The sequence below is a fragment of the Brachycentrus maculatus genome, unplaced genomic scaffold (genome assembly GCF_059751285.1).
Source record: "Brachycentrus maculatus isolate JH-2025_06_01 unplaced genomic scaffold, ASM5975128v1 h1tg000142l, whole genome shotgun sequence".
Lineage (NCBI taxonomy): Eukaryota > Metazoa > Arthropoda > Insecta > Trichoptera > Brachycentridae > Brachycentrus > Brachycentrus maculatus.
Genome location: NW_028280895.1, coordinates 923707 through 947870, shown reverse-complemented (window position 1 = coordinate 947870; position 24164 = coordinate 923707). Strand labels below are relative to the sequence as shown.

The 24164-nt window shown below is 37.8% G+C and overlaps 2 protein-coding genes across 3 annotated transcripts; both read left to right on the top strand.

Moving 5' to 3' along the window:
- The first annotated feature begins 1408 nt into the window (after window positions 1-1408).
- On the top strand, window positions 1409-10861 carry LOC148308977 (lipase member K-like). Its single transcript, XM_088260811.1, has 9 exons — window positions 1409-1451; window positions 2739-2894; window positions 3778-3958; window positions 5217-5328; window positions 6034-6271; window positions 7713-7811; window positions 8959-9040; window positions 9753-9895; window positions 10583-10861. Exons 2-9 carry the CDS (start codon window positions 2811-2813, stop codon window positions 10811-10813), a joined length of 1170 nt encoding a protein of 389 aa, XP_088116937.1. The 5' UTR covers window positions 1409-1451; window positions 2739-2810; the 3' UTR covers window positions 10814-10861.
- Window positions 10862-13633: 2772 nt separating this feature from the next.
- LOC148308976 (lipase member K-like) lies at window positions 13634-22357 on the top strand. Of its 2 annotated transcripts, none has more exons than XM_088260810.1 (9): window positions 13634-13692; window positions 14729-14879; window positions 15730-15910; window positions 17171-17282; window positions 18293-18530; window positions 19463-19561; window positions 20456-20537; window positions 21250-21392; window positions 22064-22357. In XM_088260810.1, the coding sequence occupies exons 2-9, from the start codon at window positions 14796-14798 to the stop codon at window positions 22292-22294; spliced, it is 1170 nt and encodes a 389-aa protein (XP_088116936.1). In that variant the 5' UTR covers window positions 13634-13692; window positions 14729-14795; the 3' UTR covers window positions 22295-22357. The 2 variants fall into 2 exon arrangements, with proteins under 2 accessions (XP_088116936.1, XP_088116935.1); XM_088260809.1 differs by having other exon boundaries at window positions 13641-13762.
- The last annotated feature ends 1807 nt before the right edge of the window (window positions 22358-24164 follow it).

Here is a 24164-nt window from a genome sequence, read left to right as displayed (position 1 = left end):
TAGGTGCATTAAAACTTCGCACCCCAGTTCCGTCAATTGGTTCCGAGTCATCAAAGATGTGTGTGCTCAATTTAATTGTGCCCAGTCACTTGTTTGACAGCCGCGCAGCCGATCGCTTACTGAATCATCCAGTTTGAGAGTTTGCCCTTAACTTCAGCATACATTTCCGCGATTATTAATATTCATATTACGTACATTAGCTGAGCCGGCGAACGTTGCCCCGTACAGGCGGACTTTGGTAATAAAAGTTTATGTAAATAAAATTCATATATGTATGTTTTTTTTACATCTCTCATAGTTAAAGAAGAATATATAAGTCTGAGTATTAACAGGGCTTACGACCCGTAATATGCTGGTTAAGTGATCTCTTTTTACACGTGCACTATTCACCATATTACACACGATTTAAAACCACACTACTCAAATTTTTATAACTCCTAGATAAGAGTAGGCCGTTGATAGATGATTTTTTTTTATAACAAAGACAAATGGGTCTAAAAAGTTGTAATTTAGATTGCACATAGCATAAAATACATTTGAAAAATATTCCATACTACTTTTGGCCCTCAACCACATCAGAAAGTTTTCGAAAAGCCATTTTTTTGCGATTTACCATCAGTCAAAATGCAAAAATGGCTTTTCCGAATACTTTGAGCTCCGGTCAAGGGCCGAAAGTAGTATGGAATATTTTTTACATTATGTGCAATCCAAAATGAAACTTTTTAGACTCCTTAACTAACTTACCATCACGCCGCTTCCCGAAGGGGTAGGCAGAGAGAACAGAACGCCACACCACTCTGTCTTGTCTTGTCTCACAATGTCTGCAAACATTCTTTGCCTCATCCACGTTCATGCATCTCCTCATACATTCCCGCCGATTGTTTCGACTCCTAACCTGACCGCTTTCAAGTATTTGGGATACCTGACTGTGCCAAATTTTTCTCGGTCTTCCTCTGCTCCTTTTTCCAATTACATTCGCCTCATAAATGTATTTTACCGTTGTTTCCCCACTCATTCGTTCTACATGTCCAAACCATCTCAACACACCTTTCTTAATTAAATTATATTGTAGACCCCTTTCATAGTTAAATCAGCCCACCCTATCCGATATATTTGATCAATCTTGTGACACAGTACATACGAGTTCACAAAAACTATCTATGTTGGATTGAGAAAGCTTTTATTAAGCAGAAACCCTTTTATTTGGATGTATGCTTATGTAAGTGTGCCAGGCGTAGGGTCCTTAGTTTAATTTCTGTTTTCGTAAAGATAAAAACATGAAAAAATGTAATTGCTACATTCTCTCTTAGGCAAAGATAAATTATACGTATTCGAGTATATATTTATTATGGATTTGCATATTGCAAATACATGTACATATAACACCTCACTAGAATATGGACCCACTGCTAATTTGATTTTGTGTCGTGTTGTCATAGTGTCGGCAAATAGTGTTGTGCATAAATATAAACATAAATATTATTTTTTGACATCTCATCGAAGATGAAGAAGAATATGGAAGTCTGGGAGTTTACGGGGCTGACAACCGTCGTAGGGTGGTTTAAGTGATCACTTTACACACGTGTAACATTCACTAATTCTACCAATTATTGACAACCACACTACACAAATTCTTGGAAGTTCTATATATATGAACCAATTTTGAAACATTGTTCTTGAACCATGTAAACCAGCCTATGACGGTCGTCAGCCTCGTAAATGCCCAGACTTCCATATTCTTCTTCATCTTTGATAAGATGTCAAAAATAAAATGAAAAATGCTCCTACAATTGGAGATAATCCAGATTTGTGAACAAGTATTTGGACACACTCAAAATGTTGTACATAAATATAAATATATAAAAGTGCCCCTTTTTGCTTAATTTAACCATTTTTTTTATACCAAAGGGAAAAAATACATGAATCGAAATAATTAATGTGGCTAATTACTACTTTTGCCCATTTTTCTGGCAAAGCATGAGATCCGTAGTAGAAGAAATACTGGTCTTTTGAAGAAATCTATTGCACTATCTATTCTTTGTAGGAATCAAAGTGCTGTTCCGACAGTTCACGTTGCATTAAAGGAAACAAGTGGTAATGTGAGGAGGCTACATCAGGTGAATTTGCGGGGAGGGGTAAGACTCCCCAGCCTAGTGCTTCCAACGTTTATTGGACTGGCTTAGCCACGTGCTGCCGGGCATTTCGTGCAGCAAAATCACTTTGTGAATGGGCCAACAGACACTGCCATATCTGTTAGTCCATTCACCACGTTTTTCCTCCAAAGCTCGATTCGAATTGATGAGCTGTAGCGATCAGTAGTAACAGTTTCACCGGGTTTCAAAATCTTAAAATACACAGCATCTTTCTGATCCCACCAGATGCAGATAAAGGCTTCTCTCCTTGGAAGTTCCATTTTGATTGTGATGTTGATGGTTGACCTGGACCAACTGTATATTTTTTACTTTATCCTGACGGAGCACGTTCGAGATTAGCCTCCTTGAGTATTCTATGTGCTTCGGTAGCCATTCACCACGTTTTTCCTCCAAAGCTCAATTCAGACTGACGAGCTGTTGTCGGTATGATTCAGAAGTAACTGATTCACCAGGTTTCAAAATCTCAAAATACACAGCATCTTTCTGATCCCATCAGATGCAGAGAAAAAACCTTCTCTCCATGGATGGATGTGATTTACTTAATATATTTTTTAAATAATTATTTTTTATAACATTCGATAACAGTTACAGTAGTGAGTATATTCTAAAAGGAAAAATTAAATTTATTTTTAATAAGTGTTAAAAATAATACAAAAAATGAATAAAACACTAAGTTTGTTGATGATCATTTTATGGAAATCTCAACTGTCGTCGTCACAAAACACAATTCCCAGAACTGCGGTGAGTACTGATAACAATGTGAAAATTATTACCGCATTTAAAACTTAATACATAAAAAAGCGGACTAGAAAAAAATGCTCACAAAAAAGACTGAAGAGTTACAGTCATCAAGGCAAGTCTTATTTTGTCTACTTCTTCTTTACATGTCGTGTGGTCCCCCCCGACGTTGACTATTACTTGTGAGAATGTGTCCCTGTTTTGGGTAGTCCAAAACATTTCCTCCATGCTCCATACTCCTGTCTGCCTGTGTATATTTTGGAGCCAGGAGATTCACCTTCATCCGATACATCTTCGACCCCCGATCTTACCTTTGATGATCAGTTTGTCTACAGTTGATCTAAACAGCGTCTTAGTGTTACAGTAAAACCACCATGATGTACGTCTGGCTCCTATGCAGCATTTACCTCCGACATATGGTATGCGCAAATAAATGTCATACATGTCCTGTTTATTCTAAATCCATCTTCTTCTTCTTAGTGCAGGCCTTGTAGCCTGTTTTTGAAAAGAATTAGCCTCCTGCGATGATGATTCACAGCAACCAATCCATCTCTTTGGTGGTCTGCCTGGGAATCTTGAAACCTTGCGATTGGCGGTGCAGGCAATGTGGGGGAGTCTGGATGGTTCCATTCTCTTCACATTCATTGTCTTCTCCACCTAACGACCACTTGGATCTCGCATACTTCTATTATCCTATAGTGTTATTCTATCTCGTAGACTCTTGCCAGATATGATGCGATGTGGGGGAGTCTGGATGGTTCCATTCTACTCGCATGCTCATACCATTTTCTTCTTCGTTGCCTTCCCCCCATAGCGAGAGCCTTAATTTCTGACAAACTTAGCGCGTTTTTTGTTAATATTCCTATGTGTATGAAATGTTCCATAGATGGAGATATTGCGCGCCGAGGGCTACCCCGTCGAGGAGCACGTGGCGCGCACGGCTGACGGGCATCTGCTCCGCGTGCAGCGTATCCCCCCAGCGCGCCCGAGCACGCCCGTGCTGCTGATGCACGGCATAATGCATGGTTCTGAAAGCTTTCTTGTCATGGGACGCAACAAAAGTCTAGGTGAGGCTCTTCTTTGTGCTCTTGTGTCTCTTATTTTCAGACTTCTCTTGTTTGGACTTTTTTGATCCACTTCCTATCCGTGACGGGGACAATGTCATCAGCTCATCTTTCAGAGAGAATAGAACGCTACACCACTCTGTCTTTGCAAACAATCTTCGCCTCTTCAACATTCATACATCTCTTCATATATATATACCCGCCGATTATTCCGACTCCTGATCTGACCAAACCATACAGGCTTCGTTCGCTTTCAATTCAATTTTGTTCCATATTAAAATTTAGAAAAATATCTTTTGTTTGATGAATGCATTAAAACATTGTACCTCCCTAGGTTAAGCGGTATAGGTACGCATATTCAAATCTATCAAACTGGACACATCTTTATACAGTTTGAATTTGGTACAAAAACCTGTCAAATGAACCAAGCGAGATTCTTCTGTGTTTCCAAATGTCAAAATGGTGTAAGAAAACTGTCACAATGTGAAAATAGTTTTAAACATATTTCTGTTTCCGTTCTTGTTTCTGCTCCAGTTTTTTACGGAAACCATCGCGGATATGCAAACAATAACCTTTGTAAGTTTCTTCGCATATATACATTCATTCATAAACATTACTATCGTCCTACGTGTTATATTCTATTCATTCATCCGCTTTAATCGTGTTCTTTGATTTATTTATTGTAACTGCAGACAGTTGGTAGAATTCCATATTGAATTGTTGGGTAATATATCCAAAATTAATCAAGGTTTGTTGTAGTTTAAGATTATGTAGTTTATTGTTTTGGGGGTTAATTTTAAAAGCAATTATTTGTTGGATATGTTCAACCGTTTATTTATCAATGCAATCAAATTGTAAAGGATAAAGTGGAGTAGGTTGTCTCTCTTCCGGTAGCAGTCTTTGATCTCGGTCTTCAGCCAGTACAGTTGTGCTTTCTTCACCGCTTGGTTGCCTGTAAATGATCTGGATCTGTGGATATATGTATGTAGTTTGGAACTATTTTAAGCTTGCTGCACTGATTATTAAACCACAGATTTTGGATCACTTTATGAAGTTTAAGTTTTAATCCTCGGTAAAGCACTGCTAGAGTAGCTATGTCAGCTACTTTTACCTTATTTATTGTAACTGTAGACAGTTGGCAGAATTCCATATTAAATTGTCAAGTATTATATCCAATAATATATACAAGGGTTCTTTGATAACCGTCCCTTCGACTATTCTCACACACATTCTGTATCAAGTGATTTTGATATGTTTGCAGGATTTCTCCTGGCTGACGCTGGCTATGACGTGTTTTTGGGGAACATGAGGGGCAACTGGCACACATCGCACGAGAGCAAGTCCAAAAGCGACCCATCGTATTGGGATTTCGGGTGTGTAAATTATGTACTCATAAGCAATTTTCCTTATAAGGGCGTTTGTGCACTACACGGAATTACACGGAATTTTACCGTCCGGCATGTCAGTTAGCATTTTAAAACGACGATTGGCTTGTGCTTTTGTCAATTTTTCTTCGGATCGGTGCTTTTGATCGGTGCGTGAACACATTGCGTGTAAATTCAATCACGCTAAACTGTCGTAGTCGCTTTCATTTTTCATGACCGGACTGCCGGACGGTAAAATTCCGTGTAATCCACAAACGCCCTAACTGTGCAAGCTTTAGAGAAAGGGTTCACAATATATGGAAATCGAAAATATACAAAGTATTTTTTTTGTAGCTGCTAGGGGTAAGAGAAAAAACCAACATATGGAGCAAAATAATGGGTCGGCGATCAAGACTTTGTACATTCAAATGTTTTTCCTATCTTTTGCCTTGTGTATATGTTATTTGTTATGTGTGCGAGTATAAAATGATTGATATCTTAATGATATTATATTCAAAGTTATAAAATACATAATTTTTTTTAAAACTTGTATTCAAATTTTGTGATTCTCACAGGTTGACGGTTTGTCGGAATGGAATGAAGTACAGGACTCTCGTTTTATATGTTTACCAAAAACGTATACCTAGACGTCTTCATTGTTATACGTTTCTTTTTTCTATTGATCAGGCACGTTTATAAATGATTTGTCCACAGAATCGACGAGCTCGGGCAGCTGGACGTGCCCGCGATGATGGAGCTCGTGCTGCGTGTTTCTGGCGCGCCCGCGCTGCACTACGTGGGCTTTTCTATGGGCACGACATCCTACATGATCATGTGCGCGACCAGACCCGACCTGGCGGCGCGCGTGCTCTCCTTCGTGGCGCTGGCGCCCGCCGTGTACATGTCGAAAGTGTTCCCATTTGCTGACTATGCCACGAGAGTGGGATTACCGGTATGGTTCTTGGGATTTCTAAATGATTGTTTGACTAACCTTTTCCACTCGGACCATTTTTTCTCATAACTACAGCTACTATGATAAAAAAATGTGACGTTTTTCTACCATCAAAATAAATATTTTAGTTTTTGTAACTGCAGACAGTTGGTAGAATTCCATATTGAATTGTTAGGTAATATATCCAAAATAAAACAAGGTTTGTTGGATTGAATTCTACATTTATTTATGTATATGTTAATACGTGACGCGTTTCGTCTTCTTAGGACATTATCAAATATAGTGTTTGATAATGTAGAATTCCATTCAACAAACCTTGTTTTATTTAGGATATATTACACAACAATTAAATATTTTAGTTCCCTAAATTTAGGACAATCTGGCAATTCGTATGACCATCAAATATTTGGTACATTTCTAAAAAAAATGCATTCAAAATCACACTCAAAGTAAATAAAAATAATACATTTGCTTTAAATTTGTGTAATTCGCATTTTTTGCTTTATTACAGAGAAGTAATTGTGTATAATATAGGTAATATCGTAGTTGTACAGGAAAAAGTGCTAAATTGATTAAAAGTGCTAAATTGTGTTGTTAATTGTTGATCGAGGACTTGTGCTAAAAGGAGAAAAGTACGAGCTATTGCATTTAATCATAAATAGCAATATAAAGGGTCGACGATGTGTGCTCAGAAGACAGTTTGCCTGGCTCCAAAATATACGAGATTGTACGGGGATCAGGACCGTCGATGCGCTGTTTGAACTGCCCAAATAAGACAACTGCTTTCGAGTGATAGTCGACATCTAACAATGAATTTAAATTTTACTCGGCAAACTAAGTAAAATACAAATATTGCAGAAATGTGTTTTAATTAAATGAACTAAGAAGTATTTAACATTAAGGCGGAGACTGACCGGAGCATTTCGTCATAACAAAACATCGTAACATCGCTCGCGGCGAGCATGTTACGTTATGACGTTACGGCATTGCTGACTGACCACGATCAGTGTTCGCTAGTGGCCTTGTGCTCAGTGTTGCCATATGTCACACCAAAAAATCTGAAAATCTGAATCAATAACTCAAAATCGGTATGAATCTTTGCAACATTGCATTCGTACTGTAGTTAAAATGTCGGACGACGAAGACGTGATTCTTGGTTCTGTGATTTTAATAAATTACTGCTTACTCCAAATGAAGAAAAAAAGAATATAGTGCCAATCCCCACAAATTCCCCCCAGTTTGGGGTATTTCCCACAGATTGGCAACCCTGTAATAACTTAAAATTGCATCCGACTTCGGATGGAGCATTCGGAAGGAGCGGCGAGCAGCTCGGCTCGCTGTACTGACTGCCTGAATGCTCGCATCGTAACATGTTACGTTACGACGAAATGCTCCAGTCAGTCTCCGCCTTTAGGTGTGTTTTAATTTTGTGTGCTTGCAGGAGAAACTCATGTCGCGGGGGGTCAGCCACATCACGCTGACCCCATTCTTCAAATACTTCTTTGTCTTCATCCAAATGACAGATCCTCAAACAAATTTGGTGAGGCCAACTATCTTCTTCTCACATTCCCTCTCTGGGTGTTAATAGTGTGTAGGGCAGAGCATTCGATCGATAAGGCTTTCCTTAGTTGAATGAAGGCAAGGTTACTAGTCCAGTACAGGGTTTTCAGATCAGTTGAGGTAGGGTTTTTAGTCCTGCGCAGGGTTATTAAGTCAAGAAAGACATGGTTTTTTTTTAGATAAGAATTGCATTTATTATATACCTTGATTATTATGTACAAGGTTAATACATAATTTATTGGATTTTTGTTTCTTCTAACTAATCAAATATGTTTTATTTGAATCTATGTTGGGAACAGGAGGGATAATCTAGTGAGAAAGACAGGGTTATCAGGTCAGTAAAGGCAAGGTTCTCAGTCCTGCGCAGGGTTATCAGGTCAGTAAAGGCAGGGTTATCAGTCCTGCACAGGGTTATTAGGTCAATAAAGGCAGAGTTATCAGGTCAGTAAAGGCAAGGTTATCAGTCTTGCGCAGGGTTATAAGGTCAGTAAAGGCAGGGTTATTGGTCCTGGGCAGGGTTCGAGTGTCTTAGAAACTCATTCGAAAACTGTTGTTTTCCAAAGATGTTTCTTCATAGACAATCAATTTCAGTAACAAAACGTATCAATCACACTCAATCTTCTGCTTCATTATGTCCTTTTATGGCGTTAACTACGTTTATCGCATAATTTAATTTCCACTCATTTTTAAATAACTCATTTTTTTATTTTTAATAATTTTGAATTGCATGGGATTTGAATAGCCACATTAACTAGTCCATTAATATGTGTAGGTGTGTGTACTGTCTGTATTGTAGCGCTAACATTACATACATTGCTTTTATGAAATTCCATAATGGATTGCTGATGCGTCAAAGATTATGACGTTACGCATGTTTAATGTGACTTGTGACCAAACCACTTTTACGTATACTTTAGCAACGTACAGAGATATACCATCTTCACTGTCCCAATAAGTTTTTCTTCTTATGGATGGCTCAGACCAGATAACTTTTAAACATTGTATTTATTTTATTGTAGCACATCTATGGGTGTGCCAAAGGATTCTAACTTTGGACCTGTATTACAACATAATAAGGATGTTTTATTTTTATTTATTGTAACATGAAGTTAACGTTTTTTTTCCAGAAAATGGTGTCAAGTCTAGCCGAGAATGTACAGCCGTTATGTTTCAAAAGTTTAGTCCACTATTGTCAATTAGCTCAAACAGGTATTGCGGAATATCTAACTCTAAACCATTTTCAATATTAGATTAGCAATGTGGCCGAAGAACTGGAGAACTCGTCTTTGGAAAAATTCGAAAGAAGATCCGTGATCCTTATTATGCTTCAATATCGATGAGTTTGTTTTCTTTGCTGTCCGTGGGATTGAAAACATCTTCTTCCAGTATTTTTTGACATCTCAACATAGATGAAGACGAATATGGAAGTCTGGGCATTTACGGGGCTTACAACGTGTAACATTCACCGATTCTACCCATTATGGACAGCCACACTACTCAAATTCTTGGAAGTTTTATATATACGATCCAATTTCAAAACATTATACTTGAATCACTAGAATTTCACTAAAGACATCTATTGGTGAGACGAAAGACGCTTTTTATTGAGCAGAAACTCTTCCATTTGTATTCGAGGTCCGAATCCTGAATTATAATCACATACATGAGAAACGCCAAAAAATATCCTTTTTATCATATTATTTTCGCTTATAATTTGACCAGTTAATGTATTTGCAACATTTTGAGTGTGTCCGAATATTTGTTCACAAATTTAGATTATAATTGGAGATAATCCAGATTTTTGAAGTAGTATTTTGACACACTTAAAATGTTGTATCTTCTCCAGCACCAAATCTCAAACGTGTCTAGTTTTAGCGTAGATACTTGAAGGTTGTAATTATTTTTGTATTGAATAATCTAGCAACCTTGAGTTGGTTTGACTACGGGAAACAGGAGAACATGAAGCGCTACGGCAGCTTGACTCCACCGAGCTACAATCTGACTGCCAACAGGGCACCGGTGGCCCTCTTCTGCGCACAAAACGACAACTTCATCACGATGGAAGTAAGTTAAATTTATAATATAATTTTTTTGACATTACAACATAGTTGAAGAAGAATACGGAAGTCTGGGCATTTCCGGGGCTTACGACCATCATAGGCTGGTTTAAGTGATCACTTTACACACGTGTAACATTCACCAATTCTACCCATGATTGACAACCACACTATTCAGATTCTTGGAAGTTTTATATAAATGATCCAGTTTCGAAATGTTGTTCTTGAACCATTAGAACTTCACTAGTGTCAATCTATTCGTGAGACGAAGAAGCTTTTTATTGAGCAGAAACTCTTATATTTGTATGTGAGGTCCGAATCCTGGATTATAATGACATACATGGAATCAACTCTCCTCGTCCTCAGGTTGTAGGTCCTTCTATCATGGACAATGTCGCCTAGGTCATGCCTTATTACGTTATCTTTTTGTAGCATCCGTGAATTTTTGGTTTTCCTCTAGATGTCTTTAAAGGAAGATCCATAGGGATCACCTGGTTTACAACATGTTCAGGTTCTCTGCGTCCTATGTGCTCATACCATCTCAATTACCTTTCCTCTACCTAAATTAATGTCTGTTATACCTAGGCTTCTCTAAGGGTGAACTCTGTATTCCATGTTATACCATAATTGAATTTTATAAATCTAATTAATTTTTAAACACAATTATTTAAATGAATGCATGTAAATTTTACAGGATTGTATTTTTGTGAAAAATACTTTGAAAAAAACGAACAATGATGTGGTTTTAAATACAATATCCTGGATGAAGTTCAACCACGACGACTTCATTCACCACGATGATCTATACGAACTTCTCAACAAGGATGTCATCAACACTATCAGAAGGTTCCACTTACAATGCACCACAGAAAAAGAAGAATTAACAGTAGAGACCACAAAAAAAATGGAGTTTGATGCTCTTTGATGTGTGATTTGATTATTAAAAAACGTATAATAAATCATTATTTAATGACTTTTTTTTTCAATAGTACCGTAGAACGGGGCTATTTAAACTTTGATGTGTTACTTGAGCCCAGTACAAAAAAAAAATTGAATCTGTATTTGGTCTACAATAATGAACGTATTGACATGATTCATTGTTTACTTGACAGGTGCCACTTATTGTCACGATACTTCGATCGATACCACGATCTAAATTTTTTTTTTGTACTGGGTTCGAGGAACACATCAAAGTTCAAGTAGCTACGTTCTACGGTACCTACCTACAAAAAGACAGTCACACAATTTGACTGTCTGTTACGGTTTGTATGCTGATGATGAAGTGCCTCTTGCCGATAGCAGAAAAGACCTGCAGGAGATGGTGACGAAGGTATACAATGTGTGCAAGGAAAGCGATTTGCTGATGTATCTAAAGTTATGGATTTTGAATGAGATGAATGTAGATCTGGGTGTGAAATAATAGTGAAAGGGGAAATTATGGAACAGATAGATGATTTTGTATTGTATTTGGGAATTGAGGTTCTCTAGGAATGGAAAGATTGATAGAGATATGGAAATGAGTGTGAATGCTGGGATCAGAGTGAATGGTGCATTGAAATCAGTAATAGCAAATAAAAACCTATCAGCGAAATAAAAAACAGCAGTACACAACGGAGTGCTGCTTCCAATTTGGCGAAAGAAGTATGAAAGTAGACAGAATGCAGTCGAAATGCGATCTCTCAGAAAAATGTATGCAAAACGATGTATGATCGATATTCGAAAAGTGATATAAGGAATGAATACAAGGCTAAGATAAGCATTATAGTTAAAACTAAAAAAGGAGTTTGGATACGGTTTGGACTTGTGGAGCAAACGAATGAAGAAAGAACAGCAAAACAAGATTATGAGGAGATTCATGAATGTGGCGAGATTGAGAGGCGAAGATTGTTTGCTAAAACAGATTGTTGTGGCGTTCCATTCACTCTCTGCCCACACCTGCGGGGAAGTGGCGTATTGGTAAGTAGTTAGTTAGTTTAAAATTATTACAATTAGCTCAGTATCATATGAGATAACCGATAATATCCTTGATGCGACGTACAAAAGAAACATTTATGGAAAAAGAATTTCTTACAAGAGCGGTTCAGCAAAGTCAAGAGTTGCGGTAACAGGTAAGTGCGATGGTTTTTGTGTCCGTAGCTGGACATACATGTGTACCATTATTAACTGAGACCTTTTGTTATTTTTCTGGTAGTTCCGTAATTCTATCAGTGTAGAACTTCTGCGGTTTATCTTCAAAAAAACTTGTTCAAGTGTTATTCAGCGGCGCTTCGGTTGGCCAATTTTTCATCATCTAGAAAGTTTAGGAGAGACCAAGATAACGGTAATCAGACGGTGCAAGATTTGGACTATACGGTAGGTGCATTAAAACTTCGCACCCCAGTTCCGTCAATTGGTTCCGAGTCATCAAAGATGTGTGTGCTCAATTTAATTGTGCCCAGTCACTTGTTTGACAGCCGCGCAGCTGATCGCTTACTGAATCATCCAGTTTGAGAGTTTGCCCTTAATGTCAGCATACATTTCCGTAATTATTAATATTCATATTACGTACATTAGCTGAGCCGGCGAACGTTGCCCCGTACAGGCGGACTTTGGTAATAAATGCTTATGTAAATAAAATTCAAATATGTATGTTTTTTTGGCATCTCTCATAGTTAAAAAAGAATATATAAGTCTGAGTATTGACAGGGCTTACGACCCGTAATATGCTGGTTAAATAATTACTTTTCACACGTGCACTATTCACCATATTACACACGATTTAAAACCACACTACTCAAATTTTTATAACTCCTAGATAAGAGTAGGCCGTTGATAGATGATTTTTTTTTATAACAAAGACAAATGGGTCTAAAAAGTTGTAATTTAGATTGCACATAGCATAAAATACATTTAAAAAATATTCCATACTACTTTTGGCCCTCAACCACATCAGAAAGTTTTCAAAAAGCCTCTTTTTGCGATTTACCATCAGTCAAAATGCAAAAAATGGCTTTTCCGAAAACTTTGAGCTCTGGTCAAGAGCTAAAAGTAGTATGGAATATTTTTTACATTATGTGCAATCCAAAATGAAACTTTTTAGACTCCTTAACTAACTTACCATCACGCCGCTTCCCGAAGGGGTAGGCAGAGAGAACAGAACGCCACACCACTCTGTCTTGTCTTGTCTCACAATGTCTGCAAACATTCTTTGCCTCATCCACGTTCATGCATCTCCTCATACATTCCTGCCGATTGTTTCGACTCCTAACCTGACCGCTTTCAAGTATTTGGGATACCTGATTGTGCCAAATTTTTCTCGGTCTTCCTCTGCTCTTTTTTCCAATTACGTTCGCCTCATAAATGTATTTTACCGTTGTTTCCTCACTTATTGGTTCTACATGTCCAAACTATCTCAACACACCTTTCTTAATTAAATTATATTGTAGACCCCTTTCATAGTTAAATCAGCCCACCCTATCCGATATATTTGATCAATCTCGTGACACAGCACATACGAGTTCACAACAACTATCTATGTTGGATTGAGAAAGCTTTTATTAAGCAGAAACCCTTTTATTTGGATGTATGCTTATGTAAGTGTGCCAGGCGTAGGGTCCTTAGTTTCATTTCTGTTTTCGTAAAGATAAAAACATAAAAAAATGTAATTGCTACATTCTCTCTTAGGCAAAGATAAATTATACGTATTCGAGTATATATTTATTATGGATTTGCATATTGCAAATACATGTACATATAACACCTCACTAGAATATGGACCCACTGCTAATTTGATTTTGTGTCGTGTTGACATAGTGTCGGCAAATAGTGTTGTGCATAAATATAAACATAAATATTATTTTTTGACATCTCATCGAAGATGAAGAAGGATATGGAAGTCTGGGAATTTACGGGGCTGACAACCGTCATAGGCTGGTTTAATGATCACTTTACACACGTGTAACATTCACTAATTCTACCCATTATTGACAACCACACTACACAAATTCTTGGAAGTTCTATATATATATATATATGAACCAATTTTGAAACATTGTTCTTGAACCATGTAAACCAGCCTATGACGGTCGTCAGCCTCGTAAATGCCCAGACTTCCATATTCTTCCTCATCTTTGATAAGATGTCAAAAATAAAATGAAAAATGCTCCTACAATTGGAGATAATCCAGATTTGTGAACAAGTATTTGGACACACTCAAAATGTTGTACATAAATATAAATATATAAAAGTGCCCCTTTTTGCTTAATTTAACCATTTTTTTTATACCAAAGGGAAAAAATACATGAATCGAAATAATTAACGTTGCTAATTACTACTTTTGCCTATTTTCCTGGCAAAGCACGAGATCCGTGGTAGAAGAAATACTGGTCTTTTGAAGAAATCTATTGCACTATAAATTCTTTGTAGGAATCAAAGTGCTGTTCCGACAGTCCACGTTGCATTAAAGGAAACAAATGGTAAAGTGAGGAGGCTACATCAAGTAAATACGCGGGGAGGGGTAAGACTCCCCAGCCTAGTGCTTCCAAAGTTTATTGGACTGGCTTAGCCACGTGCTGCCGGGCATTTCGTGCAGCAAAATCACTTTGTGAATGGGCCAACAGACACTGCCATATCTGTAGGCTCATTCACCACGTTTTTTCCCCAAAGCTCAATTCAGACTGATGAGCTGTTGTCGGTATGATTCAGAAGTAACTGATTCACCAGATTTCAAAATCTCAATGTACACAGCATATTTCTGATCCCATCAGATGCAGAGAAAAAACCTTCTCTCCATGGATGGATGTGATTTACTTAATATATTTTTTAAATAAATATTTTTTATAACATTTGATAAAAGTTACAGTAGTGAGTATATTCTAAAAGGAATAATTAAATTTATTTTTAATAAGTGTTAAAAAATAATACAAAAAATGAATAAAACACTAAGTTTGTTGATGATCATTTTATGGAAATCTCAACTGTCGTCATCACAAAACACAATTCCCAAAACTGCGGTGAGTACTGATAACAATGTGAAAATTAATACCTACATAAAAAAGCGGACTAGAAAAAATGCGCACAAAAAAGACTGAAGAGTTACAGTCATCAAAGCAAGTCTTTTTTTGTCTACTTCTTCTTTACATGTCGTGTGGTCCCCCCGACGTTGACTATTACTTGTGAGAATGTGTCCCTATTTTGGAGAGTCCGAAACAGCTTCTCAACGCTCTGTACTCCTGTTCTCTCGGAGCCAGGAGATCCGCCTTCATCCGACACCTCTTCGACCCTCGATCTTACTCTTGATAATCAGTTTGTCTACAGTTGATCTAAACAGGGTCTTAGTGTTACAGTGTAACCACCATGATGTTTGTCTGGCCCCTATGCAGCATTTACCTCCGACATATGTGCAAAAAATGCGATACATGTCTTGTTTATTCTAAATCCATCTTCTTCTTCTTAGTGCAGGCCTTGTAGCCTGTTTATGAAAAGAATAAGCCTCCTGCGATGATGATTCTCAGCAACCAATCCATCTCTTTGGTGGTCTACCTGGGAGTCTTGAAACCTTGGGATTGGCGGTGCAATGCAATGTGGGGGAGTCTGGATAGTTCCATTCTCTTCACATTTATTGTCTTCTCCACCGACCGACCTTTTGGATCTCGCATACTTCTATTATTCTATAGTGTTATTCTATCTCGTAGACTCTTGACAGATATGATGCGATGTGGGGGAGTCTGGATGGTTCCATTCTACTCGCATGCTCATACCATTTTCTTCATCATTGCCTTCCCCACCTAGCGAGAGTCTTAATTTCTGACAAACTTAGCGCGTTTTTTGTTAATATTCCTATGTGTATGAAATGTTCCATAGATGGAGATATTGCGCGCCGAGGGCTACCCCGTCGAGGAGCACGTGGCGCGCACGGCTGACGGGCATCTGCTCCGCGTGCAGCGTATCCCCCCAGCGCGCCCGAGCACGCCCGTGCTGCTGATGCACGGCATAATGGATGGTTCTGAAAGCTTTCTTGTCATGGGACGCAACAGAAGTCTAGGTGAGGCTCTTCTTTGTGCTTTTGTATCTCTTATTTTTCAGACTTCTCTTGTTTGGACTTTTTTGATCCACTTCCTATCCGTGACGGGGACAATGTCATCAGCTCATCTTTCAGAGAGAATAGAACGCTACACCACTCTGTCTTTGCAAACAATCTTCGCCTCTTCAACATTCATACATCTCTTCATATATATATACCCGCCGATTATTCCGACTCCTGATCTGACCAAACCATTACAGGCTTCGTTCGCTTTCAATTCAATTTTGTTCCATATTAAAATTTAGAAAAATATCTTTTGTTTGATGAATGCATTAAAACATTGTACCTTCCTAGGTTAAGCGGTATAGGTATGCATATTCAAATCTATCAAACTAGACACATCTTTATACAGTTTGAATTTGGTACAAAAACCTGTCAAATGAACCAAGCGAGATTCTTCTGTGTTTCCAAATGTCAAAATGGTGTAAGAAAACTGTCACAATGTGAAAATAGTTTTAAACATATTTCTGTTTCCGTTCTTGTTTCTGCTCCAGTTTTTTACGGAAACCATCGCGGATATGCACACAATAACCTTTGTAAGTTTCTTTGCATATATACATTCATTCATAAACATTACTATCGTCCTACGTGTTATATTCTATTCATTCATTCGCTTTAATCGTGTTCTTTGATTTATTTATTGTAACTGCAGACAGTTGGTAGAATTCCATATTGAATTGTTGGGTAATATATCCAAAATTAAACAAGGTTTGTTGTAGTTTAAGATTATGTAGTTTATTGTTTTGGGGGTTAATTTTAAAAGCAATTATTTGTTGGATATGTTCAACCGTTTATTTATCAATGCAATCAAATTATTAAGGATGAAGTGGAGTAGGTTGCCTCTCTTCCGGTAGCAGTCTTTGATCTCGGTCTTCAGCCAGTACAGTTGTGCTTTCTTCACCGCTTGGTTGCCTGTAAATGATCTGGATCTGTGGATATATGTATGTAGTTTGGAACTGTTTTAAGCTTGCTGCACTGATTATTAAACCACAGATTTTGGATCACTTTATGAAGTTTAAGTTTTAATCCTCGGTAAAGCACTGCTAGAGTAGCTATGTCAGCTACTTTTACCTTATTTATTGTAACTGTAGACAGTTGGCACAATTCCATATTGAATTGTTGAGTATTATATCCAATAATATATACAAGGGTTCTTTGATAACCGTCCCTTCGACTATTCTCACACACATTCTGTATCAAGTGATTTTGATATGTTTGCAGGATTTCTCCTGGCTGACGCTGGCTATGACGTGTTTTTGGGGAACATGAGGGGCAACTGGCACACATCGCACGAGAGCAAGTCCAAAAGCGACCCATCGTATTGGGATTTCGGGTGTGTAAATTATGTACTCATGAGCAATTTTCCTTAATTAAAAGGGCGTTTGTGCACTACACGGAATTACACGGAATTTTATCGTCTGGCATGTCAGTTAGCGTTTTAAAACGACGAGTGGCTTGTGCTTTTGTCAATTTTTCTTCGGATCGGTGCTTTTGATCGGTGCGTGAACACATTGCGTGTAAATTCAATCAGGCTAAACTGTCGTAGTCGCTTTCATTTTTCATGACCGGACTGCCGGACGGTAAAATTCCGTGTAATCCACAAACGCCCTAACTGTGCAAGCTTTAGAGAGTACTTTTTATGTTATAGTTGTTCTGTCGCTTAAACCCATTCTAAAGGTTTTTGGGGTAGAATCTATTTTAAGAAATGTAATAAAATCATGAAACAATTCTGCGAGAATATATTATAATGAAAAAAGTATATAATCTGCAATATTCCACTATAAAAAGTATCCTATTATTTCCACCTTCAAAGGGACAATTTAAAACGATAATGGAATTATAAAAAGTCACTTCCAGTACGTGGAATATTGTGGATAGATACTAGCAAGGAAACGTCTAGTGTACGACTTTGTTACCCGTTTCACCCACAAAAAGGGTTCACAATATATGGAAATCGAAAATATACAAAGTATTTTTTTTGTAGCTGCTAGGGGTAAGAGAAAAAACCAACATATGGAGCAAAATAATGGGTCGGCGATCAAGACTTTGTACATTAAAATGTTTTTCCTATCTTTTGCCTTATGTATATGTTATTTGTTATGTGTGCGAGTATAAAATGATTTATATCTTAATGATATTATGTTCAAAGTTATAAAATAAAAGTATTTTTTAAAACTAGTATTCAAATTTTGTCATTCTCACAGGTTGACGGTTTTTCGGAATGGAATGAAGTACAGGACTCTCGTTTTATATGTTTACCAAAAACGTATACCTAGACGTCTTCATTGTTATACGTTTCTTTTTTCTATTGATCAGGCATGTTTATAAATGATTTGTCCACAGAATCGACGAGCTGGGGCAGCTGGACGTGCCCGCGATGATGGAGCTCGTGCTGCGCGTGTCTGGCGCGCCCGCGCTGCACTACGTGGGCTTTTCTATGGGCACGACATCCTACATGATCATGTGCGCGACCAGACCCGACCTGGCGGCGCGCGTGCTCTCCTTCGTGGCGCTGGCGCCCGCCGTGCACTTGTCGAGACTGCTTCCTTTGGCTGACTTGTTCACGAGACTGAGACTGGCGGTATGGTACTTGGGATTTCGAAATGATTATTTGATTCAAAGTGCTAAATTGTGTTGTTAATTGTTGATCGAGGACTTGTGCTAAAAGGAGAAAAGTACGAGTTATTGCATATAATCATAAATAGCAATATAGAGGGTCGACGATGTGTGCTCAGAAGACAGTTTGCCCGCTCCAAAATATACGAGATTGTACGGGGATCAGGACCGTCGATGCGCTGTTTGAACTGCCCAAATAAGACAACTGCTTTCGAGTGATAGTCGACATCTAACAATGCATTTAAATTTTACTCGGTAAACTAAGTAAAATACAAATATTGCAGAAATGTGTTTTAATTAAATGAACTAAGAAGTATTTAACATTAAGGCGGAGACTGACCGGAGCATTTCGTCATAACAAAACATCGTAACATCGCTCGCGGCGAGCATGTTACGTTATGACGTTACGGCATTGCCAAAGATTATATACTAGAAATGGGCATTGCTGACTGACCACGATCAGTGCTCGCTAGTGGCCTTGTGCTCAGTGTTGCCATATGTCATACCAAAAAATCTGAAAATCTGAATCAATAACTCAAAATCGGTATGAATCTTTGCAACATTGCATTCGTACTGTAGTTAAAATGTCGGACGACGAAGACGCGATTCTTGGTTCTGTGATTTTAATAAATTACTGCTTACTCCAAATGAAGAAAAAAAGAATATAGTGCCAATCCCCACAAATTCCCCCCAGTTTGGGGTATTTCCCACAGATTGGCAACCCTGTACTAACTTAAAATTGCATCCGACTTTGGATGGAGCATTCGGAAGGAGCGGCGAGCAGCTCGGCTCGCTGTACTGACTGCCTGAATGCTCGCATCGTAACATGTTACGTTACGACGAAATGCTCTAGTCAGTCTCCGCCTTTAGGTGTGTTTTAATTTTGTGTGCTTGCAGGAGAAACTCATGCCGCGAGGGGTCAGCCACATCACGCTGACCCCATTCTTCAAACACTTCTTTGTCTTCATCCAAATGACAGATCCTCAAACAAATTTGGTGAGGCCAACTATCTTCTTCTCACATTCCCTCTCTGGGTGTAAATAGTGTGTAGGGCAGAGCATTCGATCGATAAGGTTTTCCTTAGTTGAATGAAGGCAAGGGTTTTCAGATCAGTTGAGGCAGGGTTTTCAGTCCTGCGCAGGGTTATTAAGTCAAGAAAGACAGGGTTATCAGGTCAGTAAAGGCAAGGTTTTCAGTCCTGCGCAGGGTTATCAGGTTAGTAAAGGCAGGGTTATCAGTCTTGCGCAGGGTTTTCAGGTCAGTTTAGGCAGGGTTATTGGTCCTGGGCAGGGTTCGAGTGTCTTAGAAACTCCTTCGAAAATTGTTGTTTTCCAAAGATGTTTCTTCATAGACGAATCGATTTCAGTAACAAAACCCATCAATCACACTCAATCGTCTGCTTCATTATGTATTTTTATAGCGTTATCTACGTTTATCGCATAATTTAATTTCCACTCATTTTAAAATAACTATTTAATTTTGAATTGCACGGAATTTGAATAGCCACATTAACTTGTCCATTGATGATGTGTAGGTGTGTGTACTGTCTGTATTGTAGAGCTAATATTACATACATTGCTTTTATGAAATTCCATAATGCATTGGTGATGCGTCAAAGATTATGACGTTACGCATGTTTAATGTGACTTGTGACCAAACCACTTTTACGTATACTTTAGCAACGTACAGAGATATACCATCTTCACTGTCCCAATAAGTTTTTCTTCTTATGGATGGCTCAGACCAGATAACTTTTAAACATTGTATTTATTTTATTGTAGCACATCTATGGGTGTGCCACAGGATTCTAACTTTGGACCTGTATTACAACATAATAAGGATGTTTTATTTTTATTTATTGTAACATGAAGTTAACGTTTTTTTTTCCAGAAAATGGTGTCAAGTCTAGCCGAGAATGTACAGCCGTTATGTTTCAAAAGTTTAGTCCACTATTGTCAATTAGCTCAAACAGGTATTGCGGAATATCTAACTCTAAACCATTTTCAATATTAGATTAGCAATGTGGCCGAAGAACTGGAGAACTCGTCTTTGGAAAAATTCGAAAGAAGATCCGTGATCCTTATTATGCTTCAATATCGATGAGTTTGTTTTCTTTGCTGTCCGTGGGATTGAAAACATCTTCTTCCAGTATTTTTTGACATCTCAACATAGATGAAGACGAATATGGAAGTCTGGGCATTTACGGGGCTTACAACGTGTAACATTCACCGATTCTACCCATTATGGACAGCCACACTACTCAAATTCTTGGAAGTTTTATATATACGATCCAATTTCAAAACATTATACTTGAATCACTAGAATTTCACTAAAGACATCTATTGGTGAGACGAAAGACGCTTTTTATTGAGCAGAAACTCTTCCATTTGTATTCGAGGTCCGAATCCTGAATTATAATCACATACATGAGAAACGCCAAAAAATATCCTTTTTATCATATTATTTTCGCTTATAATTTGACCAGTTAATGTATTTGCAACATTTTGAGTGTGTCCGAATATTTGTTCACAAATTTAGATTGTAATTGGAGATAATCCAGATTTTTGAAGTAGTATTTTGACACACTTAAAATGTTGTATCTTCTCCAGCACCAAATCTCAAACGTGTCTAGTTTTAGCGTAGATACTTGAAGGTTGTAATTATTTTTGTATTGAATAATCTAGCAACCTTGAGTTGGTTTGACTACGGGAAACAGGAGAACATGAAGCGCTACGGCAGCTTGACTCCACCGAGCTACAATCTGACTGCCAACAGGGCACCGGTGGCCCTCTTCTGCGCACAAAACGACAACTTCATCACGATGGAAGTAAGTTAAATTTATAATATAATTTTTTTGACATTACAACATAGTTGAAGAAGAATACGGAAGTCTGGGCATTTCCGGGGCTTACGACCATCATAGGCTGGTTTAAGTGATCACTTTACACACGTGTAACATTCACCAACTCTACCCATGATTGACAACCACACTATTCAGATTCTTGGAAGTTTTATATAAATGATCCAGTTTCGAAATGTTGTTCTTGAACCATTAGAACTTCACTAGTGTCAATCTATTCGTGAGACGAAGAAGCTTTTTATTGAGCAGAAACTCTTATATTTGTATGTGAGGTCCGAATCCTGGATTATAATGACATACATGGAATCAACTCTCCTCGTCCTCAGGTTGTAGGTCCTTCTATCATGGACAATGTCGCCTAGGTCATGCCTTATTACGTTATCTTTTTGTAGCATCCGTGAATTTTTGGTTTTCCTCTAGATGTCTTTAAAGGAAGATCCATAGGGATCACCTGGTTTACAACATGTTCAGGTTCTCATACCATCTCAATAACCTTTCCTCTACCTAAATTAATGTCTGTTATACCTAGGCTTCTCTAAGGGTGAACTCTGTATTCCATGTTATACCATAATTGAATTTTATAAATCTAATTAATTTTTAAACACAATTATTTAAATGAATGCATGTAAATTTTACAGGATTGTATTTTTGTGAAAAATACTTTGAAAAAAACGAACAATGATGTGGTTTTAAATACAATATCCTGGATGAAGTTCAACCACGACGACTTCATTCACCACGATGATCTATACGAACTTCTCAACAAGGATGTCATCAACACTATCAGAAGGTTCCACTTACAATGCACCACAGAAAAAGAAGAATTAACAGTAGAGACCACAAAAAAAATGGAGTTTGATGCTCTTTGATGTGTGATTTGATTATTAAAAAACGTGTAATAAATCATTATTTAATGACTTTTTTTTTCAATAGTACCGTAGAACGGGGCTACTTAAACTTTGATGTGTTACTTGAGCCCAGTACAAAAAAAAAATTGAATCTGTATTTGGTCTACAATAATGAACGTATTGACATGATTCATTGTTTACTTGACAGGTGCCACTTATTGTCACGATACTTCGATCGATACCACGATCTAATTTTTTTTTTGTACTGGGTTCGAGGAACACATCAAAGTTCAAGTAGCTACGTTCTACGGTACCTACCTACAAAAAGACAGTCACACAATTTGACTGTCTGTTACGGTTTGTATGCTGATGATGAAGTGCCTCTTGCTGATAGCAGAAAATACCTGCAGGAGATGGTGACGAAGGTATACAATGTGTGCAAGGAAAGCGATTTGCTGATGAATCTAAAGTTATGTATTTTGAATGAGATGAATGTAGATCTGGGTGTGAAATAATAGTGAATGGGGAAATTATGGGACAGATAGATGATTTTGTATTGTATTTGGGAATTTAGGTTCTCTAGGAATGGAAAGATTGATAGAGATATGGAAATGAGTGTGAATGCTGGGATCAGAGTGAATGGTGCATTGAAATCAGTAAAAGCAAATAAAAACCATCCAGCGAAATCTAAAATGGCAGTACACAGCTGAGTACTGCTTCCAACCCTAACGTATGGAAGTGAAACATGGATTCGGCGAAAGAAGTATGAAAGTAGGCAGAATGCAGTCGAAATGTGATCTCTCAGACAAATGTGCGCAAAACACATATGATCGATATTCGAATAGTGATATAAGGAATGAATACAAGGCTAAGATAAGCGTTAAAACTAAAAAAGGAGTTTGGATATGGTTTGGACATGTGGAGCAAACGAGAAAGAACAGCAAAACAAAACTATGAGGAGATTCATGAATGTGGCGAGATTGAGAGGCGAAGATTGTTTGCTAAAACAGATTGTTGTAGCGTTCCATTCACTCTCTGCCCACACCTGCGGTGAAGTGGCGTATTGGTAAGTAGTCAGTTAGTTTAAAATTATTACAATTAGCTCAGTATCATATGAGATAACCGATAATATCCTAGATGCGACGTACAAAAGAAACATTTATGGAAAAAGAATTTCTTACAAGAGCGGTTCAGCAAAGTCAAGAGTTGAGGTAACAGCTGGACATACATGTGTACCATTATTAACTGAGACCTTTTGCTATTTTTCTGGTAGCTCTATAATTCTATCAGTGTAGAACTTCTGCGGTTTATCTTCAAAAAAACTTGTCCAAGTGTTGTTCAGCAGCGCTTCGGTTGGCCAATTTTTCATCATTAAGAAAGTTTAGGAGAGACCGAGATAACGGTAATCAGACGGTGCAAGATTTGGACTATACGGTGGGTGTATTAAAACTTCGCATCCCAGTTCCGTCAATTTGTTCCGAGTCATCAAAGATGTGTGTGTTCAATTTAATTGTGCCCAGTCACACGTTTGACAGCCGCGCAGCCGATCGCTTGCTGAATCATCCAGTTTGAGAGTTTGCCCTTAATGTCAGCATTATTAATATTCATATTACGTACATTAGCTGAGCCGGCGAACGTTGCCCTGTACAGGCGGACTTTGGTAATAAAAGTTTATGTAAATAAAATTCATATATGTATGTTTTTTTTACATCTCTCATAGTTAAAGAAGAATATATAAGTCTGAGTATTAACAGGGCTTACGACCCGTAATATGCTGGTTAAATAATTACTTTTCACACGTGCACTATTCACCATATTACACACGATTTAAAACCACACTACTCAAATTTTTATAACTCCTAGATAAGAGTAGGCCGTTGATAGATGATTT

What these genes read in the sequence shown, in the direction of transcription:
- LOC148308976 (XM_088260810.1), top strand. Translation starts at nt 14,796, where the DNA reads ATGAATAAAACACTAAGTTTGTTGATGATCATTTTATGGAAATCTCAA. An exon ending in TTGTCAATTAGCTCAAACAG is followed by an intron (nt 20,538 to 21,249) that starts GTATTGCGGAAT and finishes TGAATAATCTAG; the next exon opens with CAACCTTGAGTTGGTTTGAC. An exon ending in ACAACTTCATCACGATGGAA is followed by an intron (nt 21,393 to 22,063) that starts GTAAGTTAAATT and finishes TAAATTTTACAG; the next exon opens with GATTGTATTTTTGTGAAAAA.
- LOC148308977 (XM_088260811.1), top strand. Translation starts at nt 2,811, where the DNA reads ATGAATAAAACACTAAGTTTGTTGATGATCATTTTATGGAAATCTCAA. An exon ending in GGGACGCAACAAAAGTCTAG is followed by an intron (nt 3,959 to 5,216) that starts GTGAGGCTCTTC and finishes ATATGTTTGCAG; the next exon opens with GATTTCTCCTGGCTGACGCT. An exon ending in TTGTCAATTAGCTCAAACAG is followed by an intron (nt 9,041 to 9,752) that starts GTATTGCGGAAT and finishes TGAATAATCTAG; the next exon opens with CAACCTTGAGTTGGTTTGAC.